Source organism: Thrips palmi, unplaced genomic scaffold (assembly GCF_012932325.1).
Source record: "Thrips palmi isolate BJ-2018 unplaced genomic scaffold, TpBJ-2018v1 HiC_scaffold_19, whole genome shotgun sequence".
NCBI classification, from domain to species: domain Eukaryota; kingdom Metazoa; phylum Arthropoda; class Insecta; order Thysanoptera; family Thripidae; genus Thrips; species Thrips palmi.
In genome coordinates, this window is record NW_023144628.1 from 6,871,522 (window position 1) to 6,885,843 (window position 14,322).

Here is a 14,322-nt window from a genome sequence, read left to right on the forward strand (position 1 = left end):
AGTTTGGAAAAATTTCTACGATGCACCAGTCTCGAAAGGGTTGCCGACCTCAGCCCGCCAACTGGGCAACATCTGGGGTGGGGATTGCTTTTGAAAAGTTGCCTTAGAGCAGTGGTTCTCAACCTTAGGGTCGCGACCCCAAGTGGGGTCGCGAAAAAATTTTAAGGGGTCGCGGCGAGGTAGCTGGGGTTGTGTTTTGGGCCGATTTTAAGCAGCCACTGCGTCTGATCCGAGGCGGGCATTTTACTCCCTCAACCGGCAATTGGTCTTTGAACCGTCCTTTAGCATGCCTTTGTTACGGAGTGTGATTATCAGTCTTAGTTTGGGAGCAGTATTGTCTCTAAATTTACCAAAACGGTCAGAAATGTCTTTGAAAAATCGTGTTTTGGGCCTATTTTAAGCAGCCACTGCGTCTGACCCGAGGCGGTATTTCGTCCTCCTTCAACGGGCAATTGGTCTTTGGACCTTCTTTTAGCATGCCTTTGTTACGGAGTGTGATTATCAGTCTTAGTTTGGGAGCAGTATTGTCTCAAAGTTGGCCGAAACGCTCAGAAATGTCTTTGAAAAATCGTTGTGCCTGTTTTGGTCAACTTTGAGACAATACTGCTCCCAAACTAAGACTGATAATCGCATTCCGTAACAGAGGCATGCTAAAGGAAGGTCCAAAGAACAATTGCCCGTTGAGGGAGCAAAATGCCCGCCTCGGATCAGACGCAGTGGCTGCTTAAAATCGAACCAAAACATGATTTTTTAAGACATTTCTGAGCGTTTTGGCCAACTTTGAGACAATACTGCTCCCAAACTAAGACTGATAATCGCACTCCGTAACAGAGGCATGCTAAAGGAAGGTCCAAAGACCAATTGCCCGTTGAGGGAGCAAAATGCCCGCCTCGGATCAGACGCAGTCGCATGCTAAAGGAGGGGTCCCGTGGGGTCGCGAAACTTTTCCTGGGGGTCGCGGAAATTTTTGGCTACAAATTTGGGGTCGCGAGCCGAGAAAGGTTGAGAACCGCTGCCTTAGAGGTTTGTTGGCAACTCCTTCGACACTGGTGCATCGTTGGAATTTCGCCCTCTTATTTTGCAACAAGGAGCAGTGTGGAACGGTGAGAGGGAGAGGGGCAACGATTTGAATTCGAATTCGAAGCGGAGAGGAGTTGCCTCTTTCATAAAGTAAACTCGGACCGGGAACAGCTTCGTTGGGGACTCTGCAACCTAAAAAAAAAAAACTCGGGCTTCAAAGGGGCTCCTCCGAGGTAATAACTTTTTTATAAACAAGAATAAAAACGGGGGGAGTAGAATACAAGTAGCGAACTGGGCGTCCCATGAAATCGTATTTATGTACCTCAGGGGCAAATGAGGTGTGTTTAGTATCGAAACCGACCGTCTCGCTTACCTCTTTGGCGCGCGCCTCGGACCGCTTCTCCGGCTTGGGCTTGACGTGCTGCTCGCCCTGCAGCACGGCCGCGGACAGCGCCTCCCTGGTCGCGTTGTCGTCGTCGACCAGGACGTCGTCGTCCGTGAAGCCCTCCCACTCGGGCGCGTCCGTGCCCTCGCCGTCGTCCTCATCGTCCGGGGGCGGTGGCACGCCCAGCATCATCCTCGCCGCCGGCGTCCTTGGCGTAGTCCTTGGTGTCGCCGGCGACGTCACCGAGGTCGTGGTGGGCGGGGACAGTATCTCCCTCCATGTTGGCGCTGGGGTGTCCGTGACGCCAGAGCGCGATGACGGCGTTGGTTTTGATTGTCCGGTGGTCGACGGTGTCTCTGTCGATAGAGTGCGCGGCAATGGGACGATTGGGTTGGTCGTCGACGAATTGGAAGTTGCGGTGGATGTCAACGGGGTAGACGTCGGTGACGCGGGCGTCGACGGGGTAGACGTAGCCGTGGTGGGCGTCGACGGGGTGGGCGTCGGCGGGGTGGGTGTCGACGGGGTGGGCGTCGGCGGGGTGGACGTCGACGGGGTGGACGTCGGCGGGGCGAGCCCGCAGGAATCCGAAGGACATGGCGGCGTTTCGGTAACCGCTGCGGGCGTAGCTTCAGCCTGGAAAGGCCGCGGGGTGGGAGGGGAGGCGAAGGGGGCAGGAGAGGAGCTAGAGGAGAAGGAGGAGGAGAAGAAGAGGGGAAGCAGGAGAAGGACGATGGCGTTGGCAGGGGTCGGCGTCATCACAGGGCCCAGCTCAGGCCGGGCGTGTCGGAGGGCGGCGTGGCGTGGCGTGGCGCATCTGCAACACACAAAGGCACGGCTAGGCACGGTGGGTCGGGGCATAAGCGGCGTAAGCGGCGTAAGCGGCGTAAGCGGCGTAAGCAGCGCTAGCAGTCCCCTCGGCCTCCCGTCTCGTTTACAGCGACGCGTCCCTCAGTGCAATCTTGGAGTTTAAACTGTGTCGGTGCGCCGCCAAGGCACAGCCGCGCACACAACCCCCTTTTCAAGGATCAACAGCTCGTTATAGTGCTCCGCGGTGCTCCGGCCCGGGCGGTCTGGTCTGGCCGCGCGGCACACTGATTCGTCGCTCTGTCCCTCTCGCACTCATGGGGCGTCCCGTGCAGGTGCGAGAGAGACAGAGCGACGAAAACGACTCTGGGTATCAGTCCGCAGGGCTGCACAGCGCACCGAGCGCGCTCCAGTCGTTATGCTTGCTCCGCGCTGCCGCGCTGCCACACTGTTGCTCACTCCCATTAGCCTGCTGGGGGTCTGGCTGGTAGGGATGGGCACTTAATGCAAATAAAAACACCTGATTATGCGGTAAAATTTTGTGGTATTATGCGGGACTTATGCGACTAAAATGGCCCAAAAATGCGCTTTTTATGCGCAAAAAATCCTTCTTTTCTGCAAAAAATGCAAAAAGGGGCAAAAATTGAAACAGAGGGCAAAATGCATCAAAAGGGTTAATTTTTAAACAAACCAAAATGGTCACAGTTTAAATTTTTTATTGTGAATATATTAAAAACTTCGATCAGTGGGAACGCAACCAGCCAACCCTCCTCCACTGACAACCTGCACCACGCGAAAAATTCAAATTTTAACTTGTGTTTCTGCTTTAAAACTTCTAAAAACACGATAACCGACCAAAAGAAATAATCTCAAGAATCAATTATAACAGCAAAATGCGCTTTTTGGGTTCAAAATGTGAATTATGCGAGAAAAATGCGTGAATTATGCGCATTATGCGTAAATGGCCAATTATGCGACCATTATGCGATTTATAAATGTGACAGGCAATGCACCCGGACTCCAAACATATCAAAATTTTTCCATTTGAAATAAGTTTAGAAATTATGCAAAATATGCGCTTGCATATAGTGCCCATCCCTACTGGCTGGGCCCCGCCAAGGCGGCGGGTCTGTCCCTCCTTGCGAGGTGAGTGAGTGGGGACAGTGCAGTCATTAATCCCGCCTGTCTGCCTGCCTGCTTGGCGCGCTGCTTGGCGCGCTGCTTGGGCGTGCGGCCAGCCCGGTGCTTCGCTGCACTGTCTCACTTGCACCCCTCCGAGCGGCCCCATGAGTGCGGGAACGACACATCTCACTCGCAAACAGCCCGGAGGTGCAGCCGGCTTGGGTCGGCAGTGACGGGTATGCCAGTCAGCAGACTGATTCCGAGAGTCACCGCTCTGTTGCACTCGTGGGCGTGCCGTTTGGGCGTGCCGTTTGGGCGTGAGGGGGAGAGAGAGACAGAGGGACGACGCACTGTTCTGTCTGTATCAGCCAGCAGCCTCACCGAGAGAAATTGGGAAAGTTTACCGCCTGAACGACGGACCTGGAAGCTGGCAAGCTGGCAGGCCCGACCGGCGGCAGACCGGTAAGGCAAGCAGGCAAGCGCAACACGTAGCCACGGACGCAACGACGCACAAGTGCGCGGTACAGTCGTTGCCAGTGGAAAACCGTGCAAAGTGCCAAACTTTGGCAGTTGTCAGCAAATTCGAGTAGTACAAGCACGTTGAGGGAGGGTTTCGGCCACAGCCAGATTCGACGCAGTGTGGCCATCCATGTCTCACCACATTCACATTTTTCAGCGACCCGATAGGGTCAAATCCTCCTTGGATGGGACCGAGTTTCGCACTTGCGGCACGATTGCGGTTTATTTTGGCGCACCGCCTGCACCGCACGGCAGCACCTCTTCGCCCGTCTCCTTTCTGGCTCGTTAACGCGGGCCAATATTTGAGCAAGCACCGGCAGGGGGAAGGGGAGGGGGAACTCCGTACTCCGTCTGGGGCCGCAGTGCGCGCAGTGCGTTTCACACACGTGCGCGTCGCGTGCGCGTCGCGTGCGCGGCGAACGCAGACAGGGCCTGCTGCTTCCAGCCAATCAACTCCGCAGGCTCATTCCGAACGGCGACTTGGTCGTGTCTCACTCGCACGCGCGTGGGGCGTTCCGCAGGGGTGCGAGAGAGGCGGAGCGGCGAAGCGCTGCGTGCCGCGTCGCCCGTCTGCCTCGCTCCGGCGCTGCAAAACGCGAATTTAATTGGAGCGCAGCTGCTGCTGTCTCGGTGAGGGAGGGAGAGGGGAGGGGAGCGCGCTGCGTGGTGCGACACGGCCTCGGACACGGCCGCTGGATTGATTGGGGAATTGACAGCGTGACAGCGCGGCTTCCGGCTTCAGGCTCGGCCTCAAGGCTCGGCCTCTGGCTGGGTTTACCTGCCTCCCCCGGCAAGGCCAGGCCAGGCCTCCCCCGGCCGAGAGCCTAGGCCGCCGAGGCCTCCACCCCGCCAAGTGGCGGCGTGACGAGCAGTTGTGCACACCAGCGACAGCGCCATAATCGCCTGCAAGGGGGCTCGGCTGCGGTGGGAGGGGGGGGGGAGGCTCCGTGGTATTTGCGGGATCTGAGCAGTTGATAGCTTCGAGATCATACACTGTGCGCCAGGGCCACGGCGAGGACCGCCGGGCCGCCCCACCGCGGGGACCACAAGCCAAGGGCACTACACGGCCGCGAGGGGGAGGGGCGCCATTGCAGCATCCACCCAGTCCGGGCCATGGGCCGCCAGGGCCGCCAGCAGACTGATTCCACTGCACGATCAGTGGGGGGCGCGTGGGGGTTTTCGGCCTCACCCGGGTCGGCACCGTCTAGTCGGGCCATTTAGTGGTCGGCTCGATCGGGATCAAGCCAGACGGGTAATTATACCGAATAGCGGCCCCACCTATTTAGGGGAAAAGTTTGGTATCATTGCTGATGAGTACTGTTCGAAACTGCAAGAAATATGCGGCGCTTTTGAAGGATATTTCTATAAATGTTTATTTATGTATCCCACCCTAACCTCAAACGACCGCTCTGGCCGGCGCTAGCTGGGGGTTTTCTGGTCACAGCGTCTAAACCGTTCAACTTAGAGGGGTATAGTAAGCGAGTCGATTGTAGGTCTCTGTGCAAGGAACAATCGGCTCGCTTACTATACCCCTCTAAACTCAAAGGTTTAGACGCTGTGACCAGAAAACCCCAGCTAGAGCCGGCCGGAGCGGTTGGGTTCTTTTGGCTCACATTGTACATAAATAAACATTTATAGCAATATCCTTGAAGAGCGCCGCATATTTCTTGCAGTTTCGATCAGTACTCATCAATACCTATGCAATGATACCAAACTTTCCCCCTAAATAGGTGGGGCCGCTATTCGGTATAATTACCCGCGTGGCTTGATCCCGATCGAACCGACCACTACATGGCCCGACCAGACGGTGCCGACCCGGGTGAGGCCGAAAACCCCCTCCCGCCCCCCACTGATCGTGCAGTGGAATCAGTCTGCAGGGCCGACGCGACATTCATTCCGAATTCATTCGGCGACCTAGAGGGGGGGGGGGGTGAAACCTGTGTCGCCATAACGGCTCAGCAAGCCGAATGCATCGAAAGCGCCCAAAGCTGGCGGGGCGGCCGATCCGAGCACAGAGCGACGACAGCGACGACAGCGCGGCGCGCGTGGCGAGTGTACACACAAAAGGAGTGCGGCGGAGCGTGGCGAGGTTATCCGGGATTGGCTGTAGACAATGTCGGCGATGGCGATTTTCGCTTCTCTCGCCCCGCGCGCGGATCGAGGTCGTCCTCGTGCCGCCCTCGGCGTGGCGGCGTGCTCGGCCTCGCTGCGAGGCACCGAGCGATGCGTCGGGCGGGGCGCGGAGTGCGGCCACTCCACTCCTAGGACCTGGGACTCCGCGCCGCGCCGCGCCAGCCACTTCCCCGCTCTCCTTGGCCTGCCTTGGCTGAGCGCCGGAAAAACGCTGAGGTCGCGCAAGTGGATTCTCATTCACCGGGTGCTTGAGAAACAAAGGAGGGCAACTTGTCGGGGCGGGGCGGGGCGGGGCGGGGTGGGGTGGCGCCACTTACTTCCCCGCCCCGCCCCGCCTCCCCCACACAAAGCGACCCTAGTTGCCGCTCCGCACATTCAAATAGCGGTGCGCAAAATGGCAATATTCCATCCATAATGCGCCGCGCAAATAAGAGAATACAGATGCGGCTGCATTGTGTCCAAATAGCCCTGGCGTGTGTGTTGCGTTTTGTTGCTGCTGTTGTTGTCGTCGCTGTTTTTGCTGCCCTGCCGCCGCCGCCGCTTTCCCTCTCCGATGCGCTGCTCTAATAAAATTCCCCGTGACTCCAACAACACCGACAACAACATCAACATCAGAAACGATGCATGCGAGAAAATTAATTCCCGCTGACGCAACCGATCCGACAACAAGTCGGCAAAAAGAAGGAGGAGGAGGAGGAGCCGACGACGGAGAAGGAGAAAAAAAACCGGTGTGCGAGCAATATCCAGGCTGCAATGGCCATGGCGCGATGAGGGAATTGAGTATAAATAATAGACGAGTTATCCATTGTGCCCAACCCCCACGTGGAAAGCTGGCCCTGGCTGCCCTGGCTCCCGGGGGCCGCCGCTTGGAGGACCAGGACCGCGTCGTTTAGTTTAGTTTCGTTCGGTTTCGTTCTGTGGCGCCGCGCCGTCCCGCCGACGTCCTCGACGTCCTCGCGGCCAGTGGCTGCCAGTGGCCACCAAGGTGAAGACGGCAATCGAGGGCAGAGGGAGGGGAGGGGAGGGGAAGGGCTACAAGCCAACCGGCGCGACGCCCCCCTCCCCCTCCCCCGCGCGACGGCCCGCCGGCGGCGTGCCTCGTGGTCGTAGTCGTGTCCCCCGGGCTAATATAGTTCGACGGCCGTCATCCCCGCGCCATTTGTATCAATGAGCAGCCTTCCGGGGGGAGTCGGCTAGCCGGGCCGGGGCGGGGCGGGGCGGGGCGGGGCGGGGCGGGGCGGGGCGGGGCGGGGGGGGGGGGAAGCGGGTCGCCTTGAAAATACAGGCCGGGGTCAGGGGCATGCTGGGGCAGGCACGGCGGCGCCACGCCGCGCGGAATGCCGCCGCGAGCCACGAGTAGTTTTGCTGGGCCAGTGTCGCGTCCGGACCGGGGCCGTGGAGGGGGGGGGGGCCTTCCACTGCTACCCCGTGCGGGCCGGTCGGGCCAGTGCGGGACGGGCACCCCGCGCCGCCACCACTTTATGACCCCTTGCTGCAGTGTATGTGAGTGTATAGTGAGGCTGGTACACGAGGGGATTCAGCCCGCGCGCGCTCGTGTGTGTGTGCGTGTGTATCTCTGTTGGCGTTTGTGTGTGCGAGGGGACTGCGGCACGCTGAGTGGCGCACCCCGGCTAACCTTGTGAGGTCCACGCAGCGGACTTGGATACCCCAAGCCTCAAGTTTTTAATCCTTTTGTCGTCGTCCTGAAAGAGCGGTCGTCCGGGCTCCTGCGTCGAGCAGGGCGAGCAGGGCCAGCGGGGCCACCCTCCCCCGCACCGCAGGGCCGAGGGATTGGAGGAAAGGGGGCGGGAAGGGCCGGGGAAGCGTGTGAAACAAAAAGAACGCCGCCTGGCCTGCAGACTCCGCCCTGGGGGATTTGTCGCACGAATCCGAACCTTTGCCACCCTTGGAGAAAATAAAATGATGGAAAAATTATACCAGTGCAGAGATATTATAACCCACTCGAAATTTCTCGTACATCTAAATTTGATGTACCTAAGTTTCAACCCACTCACAGAAAAAGAAATTCAACTCTGACACATTTTATGCCCGAGTTTCAGTGCGGTATGCTTGCCTGGGGCAAAAATAATTTGAATCAGTAATCAGTATAGGTTCGCGTATTGACTTCTTCGGTGGTGATAAGTGTTCAAATCCCCCCCAGCAATCCGTTTCCGCTCCTGGTGTAGGCCTGGGCAGGCCGAGCGGCCTCGCTGCTGCGACATTTAAAGGCCACTGCGCGCGCATTGATTTCCTCCAGGACCTCTAGGACCTCCAGGACCTCCAGGACTTCGAGGGCCTCCAGGACCTCCTGGACCTCCTGGACCTCCAAGACCTCCAGGACCTCCAGGACCTGCAGGACTCCGAGGAACTTCAGGACCAAGATGGAAATAAGTCCCGCGCTGCCGGACTGCGATGACTGCGAGGCGAGGACTCCCGCATCTAAACCCTTTGAAACGGCCGCGGAAAGGGGACGGGGGAGGGGGAAGGAACCTCGTGGCTTTCATGGAGCTGGTCTATTCAGCAGGCCGACTCTACGACGGGCAGGGTTGGCTCGGCGGCCTCCTAGTCTACTGCCTGGCCCGCTGGCCTAGACCCGGCCTACCCGGCCTACCCCGGACCGGGCGCAACGCAACGGGACGCCATTTGGAAAGCCCCCCCCCCCCCCCCCCGCATACGGCATGCCTGCCTGCCTGCATCGCATCCCCTCCGAGCTCCCCGTGTTCCACGTACTACGTCACCGACCCTGTTGCTCCTCCTCTTCACCAATCCCGACCAATCCGGGTCCATTCCCAGCGTCCAATTTTTAGACCGCCAGGTCCCGAAGGGACACGTTGTTTTTTGCTGTTGACGATGTTTTCGTTTTTGCGATGAATTGGCGGTGGTAGAGCCTGCTACGCATGGTAGGGGCTAGCCCAACGCCCTCCCCCTCCTCGCGGGGTTTGACCTGCCGAAGCAGGTGGCGTTTCCGGGCCCACCACTTACGGGTCCTCCCCCAAAATTACTGTCTCAATAGGCCCCGTGTGCCGCGCGGTGCCGCGCGGTGCCGCGTGCCCGAGTAATCCCCCGGCATTAATTACACAATTAAGGGGCCGTCCGTGACAGGGGCAGCGGCCGGCCGTTTCAATGTGCCGATGCCTGGAGGCACCTGGAAGCGCCTGCAGACTCATTCCGAGAGTCGCTTTCGTCGTTCTGACTCCCCCGCGTCCGTGGGGCGTCCCCTAGGTGCGCGAGAGACAGAGCGACGAAAACGACTCTCGGAATCATTCTGATGTGGTCCTGAGGGAGGGAACGCCAAAGCAACGAAGCTGGGCGGCTGCCGTGTTTCTCCGGGCCCGGGGACGCGGGCCGACGGGGACGTCAAGGGCTGCCGTCAAACGTCGCTGGCAAACAAAGCTCATCACGGGGTCCTCTCCCGTCAACGAGGGACGCCGACGGCACGCCGCCGACTGCCCCAGCAGCCCGACGAGACTGTTGTCACAAGCGGCGTGCGCGTCGAGTTGGTCCCTGGTGGGTCCCCCGGGTCGGGCCGCGCGCACGGCCCGCATTTTAAACAGTGGCGGCGAGGCCGTGTACTTCCGTCCGGACTTACGCGACACGGCGGACGGCGGCGACCTCGTGGCGGCCAGGCCCCCGGGACTACAGAGGCCTAGAGGCCCAGGCTGGCGGCGGCTGGAGGCTGGACCGGGAGGGCGCGCTGACGGGGCTGACTGGACCGCGCCGCGCCACGCCGCGCCACCGGGGCGCGCGCCGCGAGATCGGCTCGGCTCGGCTCCGGCGCGTCTCGGCGGGGCGCTCGCTCCTCGCTCGGCTCGCAGGCCTGGGGGCTTGCAGGGGGCGGAGGCGGAGTGACCCGACCCGCGCGACTCACGGCTGGCGTGAGACTGGCAGAGCGCTGCGGCGTGGCGTAGCGGCGTAGCGCCCCCGCAGTCCTGGTGGTCCCGCGCCGGTGCCCTCCCACCCCGCCACCCCCCGGGCCCGGCCAGCCCTTGGGCCAGCCCTTGGGCCAGCCCTTGGGCCAGCCCTTGGGCCAGCCCTTGGGCCAGCCCTTGGGCCAGCCCTTGGGCCAGCCCTTGGGCCAGCCCTTGGGCCAGCCCTTGGGCCAGCCCTTGGGCCAGCCCTTGCGCCAGCCTGCAGCCTGCTTATGGTGACCGCCTGGGCGCCTGGCAGTCGACCCCGGCCCGGAGCCGAGCCGCGAGCCGCCCCTGCCCTCCAGGGCACCGAGAGGGGACCGGCCGAGCCCAGGACTACCGCACTTACTCGGTGGTTGTGGTCTTCCCTCTACCGGGGAATGGGGTGCAAAATCCATGTTTGGTCAGTTTTTAGTGGAGTTCAGACCGGTGTTGCCTGAGCCAGTAGGCAAGGACTAGTGTCGGCAGGGTTGCCGGTCGCAGGTGAAGAGGGCAGAGGGTTAGAAGCCATTTCGACGATGGTCCAGTAAGAGAATTTTTGCCTATCATGGGGCAATTCCTGTCCAGCAATTCAAATTAACGGAGGCTGTACATTTTCGTGAATGTTTATTTCAAAATTGATGAACATGATTGTGATAAGGTACATCTCCTACGGCTGCGGTTCCTTGATTTGGTGGCTGAGCGCTGAGTCCCCGGTGACGTACACCCGTAAGGCGCCAGGGTTTCCCTTGGGCTCCGCAAACCTGCGCAAGCAAAAGGAAACCCCATTTTAAAACAACATGCAGAGCGTGCGGCACCCCTCTCTTTTCCTCTCACGCCGCCGCTTCCCTACCGTAGCTTCCGCTGCTTCACTCTCTTCAGCACGGCGGGCTTGAGCACGGGCTTGTTGTTGAGGCTGTGCACGCCCCGCCCCGTCACGATGGTCAGCCACACTCCCTCGCCCTCCTCGTCGGCCTCGTCCAGGGTCCGGATGTGGTGGTCCAGGAACAGGTCCAAGGCCGTCACCGCCTCGCCCACCTGAGTTCCCGAGGAGAAGGATTATCCGGCTCGAGCGCCACGCAGGGGGCCGCGCATTAATTCTCGATGCGCGGAGCAAAGCGACTCGAGCTCACCCGGAAGAAGTGCAGGTCCAGGGTGTCGGTGTTGGACATGGTGGCGAGCAGCGCCGCCGAGGCCAGGGCGTTGTTCTTCTGGAAGTCCCGGTTGCACTCGCAGGACTGGAGGGTGGATGTCAAATTAGCGTGGAATAAGTGTGATATAAGCGAAAATGAAGAATTAAATAAGTTCAAAATAAAGAAGTAGAAATGAAATAAGTTAAATAAATAGTTAAAAAGTTAAATAAATAAGCTTAGTTTTAACTTAAAACAACGGTGAACAAAATCTGCCAAGAATATTTACCATTTGGCATGTACTGTTCAAAATATTATTTTGTTTCCCTCCATGAGCCTACGCTTTAGCGTGGTGCGCTAGTCGGTGCGTGTTGCTTACCTTGGAGGTGTAGTAGCCCGCCACGTCGCGGCGGCCTTGCTGGAACATTTCTTGCGCAGTCTGGCGGAACTGGTCGCGCCGCACCCGGAACATGGTGGCCTTCTCCCTGTACCTCTGGTAGGCGGCCATCGGGTCGGCGGCGTCCCATGGATTTTCGTCGTCCTCCTCGTCCTCGTCCAGCGACTTGCGGCGGTTGATGCCGAGCTCGCCCAAGAACGCGTTCTCTCTCTGTGTCGGCGACACGGAGCGCGAGCGCGAGCGCGACCGCGACCGCGATCTACTCGTGCCCGCTGTGAGCCAGCTTGAACCACTGGCCCCAGCACCAGAACTGCTAGAGCCACTGGGCCCAGCTGCAGACTCGCTTGAACCACTGGCTCCAGCTGCAGGCCCCCTTGAACCACTGGCCCCGGCTTCAGGCTGACTTGAACCACTGGCCTCGGATCCGGGCCGACTTGAACCACTGGCCCCGGCACCAGACCCGCTTGAACCACTGGCCCCGGCACCAGACCCGCTTAAACCACTAGCCCCAGCTCCAGACCCGCTTGAACCACTGGCCCCGGCGCCAGGCCCGCTTGATTCACTGCCTCCTTGACCGCTCGCCTTCAAGCGGCTGGCCTCCAGGACGAGGGCCACGATGTCATAGTCGCGTTCGGCCGCCTCGCTAGCGTTGAAGAACTTGTCGTGCTCCGCGAAGAGGGAGTCCAGCCTCTTGGAGATGTCCTTCTCATTCGACATCCGCTTCGACGAGAAGATGAGGTCGAGCAGTTCGGGGTCCACGTCCGTCGAGTCAACGTCATCCACGGAGTCCTCGACCGGGAGGCTCGGAGCAGTGGGGACGGGCTGAGGCTGCTGAGGCCGAGGCGGGGTCTGCGTGGGGCGGCAGAGTGTGAGTTGCTGTGGGGCGAGGCCTGCACTCGGTCGGCGTGCTTCGTGAGCACTTCTTACCACCAACGTACAGGGTCGCGTAGCTCTCCGCGCTGCTCTTCCAGGTCCGCGAGCGCCCGCTCGTACACCTCCAGAGCCAGCTGCTCATCTGGAGAGAGAGGAACAGGACGTCGCGTTCAAAAGGACTGCGTGAAGGTTCGTTTCGAGCCTTGTTAAGAGACTCTGGAGCTCAAAATGCGTCTAGAATATTGGCCGCCTCCACCGGTCTTCTGTCCCACTGTGCGCTCGCGCCGCTTCGCCTCACCTTGCTCGCACAGCCTCCTGGTGTGCTCGACGCGCTCCCGTTCCTCGCGCTCCTCCCGCTCCTGCTCCTCCGCCGCCAGCACGACGTAGTAGTGCATCTGGCGCGCGAACGCGGTCGGCACGCGGACCACCGCCGATGCACCTGCGCACACACGAGCGTCGCGTCATCATTCCTCCTTTTATTTTCCCTGCCGCCGTGAAACAACGCGCCACACATTTCGACACACACCCGCGTTGTTCGGGAAAGCCCCCACGCTGCCGAACGTGGTCCTGAGCTGCGCCATCAGGTCGGCGTCCAGGACCAGGGCCACGGAGTCGTCGTCCTCGTCCTCGTCGTCCTGGTCCGAGCGGGACGACAGCGGCATGGCTGCGGGGCGCCGGTGGCGTCTCATGACTGCGTGAACGACGTTGAGGACGTTGGCGGTGTTGGAGGCGTTGGCGGAGTGGACGACGTTGGCGGTGTTGTTGGCGAGAACGACGTCGGCGGCGTAGGCGACGTGCTGCACCTCGCGGCGCAGGACACACTGCCGGCCCGACTGCGGCGCAGTCCACTTGAGCCAGGCCGCAGATAAGCAGCGCGCGATGACGGCGGTACCGACCGGCAATACATTTTGCCGCCAACGCGCAGCACCGCGTCTCAGTCAGTCATTCCCGTCCCGAGCGGTCTGTCCGGCCGCGGCCGCCATTGGCCAGCTTTCCCCGTATTCCCCGCACGCCGCGCTCGCCATGGCCACGCCATGCGCCGTCTCTGTCCGGCCCGTCTGGCCGCCCCGCCCCTCCTTCCGACGCCTTGACAGATAACGCAAGCGCCGCACGCGGTCATCGGTTGCGGCGGTCGGTTCCGCGCGAGCAAATCGGTTTCCGCACTAAATTAAGACTTGGGTGTAAACTGATTGAAGGAGCGGCCAAAGTTTTCTTTGGGTAGCAGAAAATTGTTCCCGCTTGTGTCCTTTGAGGTTCTTCGACGTCCTTTGACCCTCTGTAGGTAGAGGCTGCAGAGTGCGTCGTATAGTCATTGTTGCGGCTTCACGCCAGTGGCCGATGCCGTTGCCGTGGCAACACACTCCCGGCACGCCAGCCTCGCGATGCTCGCGATTGCGAGTCGGCCGATGAGACAAGATTGAGACTGCGTGTGTTTGTCGGCTTGTTGCAGGCGCCGCCCGACCTGCCCGCGGGGAAGTCCGTCCGGGGAGTCCTCCCGAGGCTCGCCGTCGACCTGCGCTCCGCGATAAGCCCTTCACAATGCCGGCGCTTCTGCTGAGCGATTCTCACGAATCGTCGCTCTGTCTCTCTCGCACCTCTGCGCGACGCCCCACAGGTGCGACAGAGACAGAGCGGCGAAACGACTCTTGGGAATCAGTCCGCTGCGTGCGGCCGTGGCACTTAGAATGACGAATCAGTCGCGGGGAACAACCGCGGCGTTCGAGGTTTGCAGTGAGTCATTGCTCGTTGTGGGCGCTCGCTCGAACGCCACGGTTCTGCAGAGTCCAAAGGTGATGGCCGTTGGACCGGGCGGCACGGCACGCCCCGCCTAGCCCGCAATGGTAATGGTAGGGCACCCCAAGCGCCTGGCGGGTAGGCAGCCGGCCTGCAGCGCGCCACGGCGGCACTGCCTACCCCGCGCACTGCAGGCGCTTGGCCGCGCTTGCGCTTCACCTCGGCCGTCTGTAGGTATACTCTGACGCTTTTCGCTGTCCCCTGCACTGTCAAGTAGTTTGTCCCCTCGTTTCGGGCGCGCCTCTGTCGCCCCTCAAA

At 60.5% G+C, this 14,322-nt stretch overlaps 2 protein-coding genes across 2 annotated transcripts; both read right to left on the bottom strand.

Annotated features, from left to right (window-relative positions):
• Window positions 1-1,234: 1,234 nt before the first annotated feature.
• On the bottom strand, window positions 1,235-2,195 carry LOC117646286 (mucin-7-like). Its single transcript, XM_034387129.1, has one exon. The coding sequence runs from the start codon at window positions 2,159-2,161 to the stop codon at window positions 1,235-1,237; it is 927 nt and encodes a 308-aa protein (XP_034243020.1). The 5' UTR covers window positions 2,162-2,195.
• Window positions 2,196-10,480: 8,285 nt separating this feature from the next.
• On the bottom strand, window positions 10,481-13,112 carry LOC117646512. The gene is made up of 7 exons (XM_034387521.1): window positions 12,797-13,112; window positions 12,569-12,709; window positions 12,336-12,412; window positions 11,380-12,246; window positions 11,004-11,108; window positions 10,724-10,908; window positions 10,481-10,634 (listed from the first exon to the last, which is right to left on the bottom strand). Exons 1-7 carry the CDS (start codon window positions 12,957-12,959, stop codon window positions 10,541-10,543), a joined length of 1,632 nt encoding a protein of 543 aa, XP_034243412.1. The 5' UTR covers window positions 12,960-13,112; the 3' UTR covers window positions 10,481-10,540.
• Window positions 13,113-14,322: the final 1,210 nt, after the last annotated feature.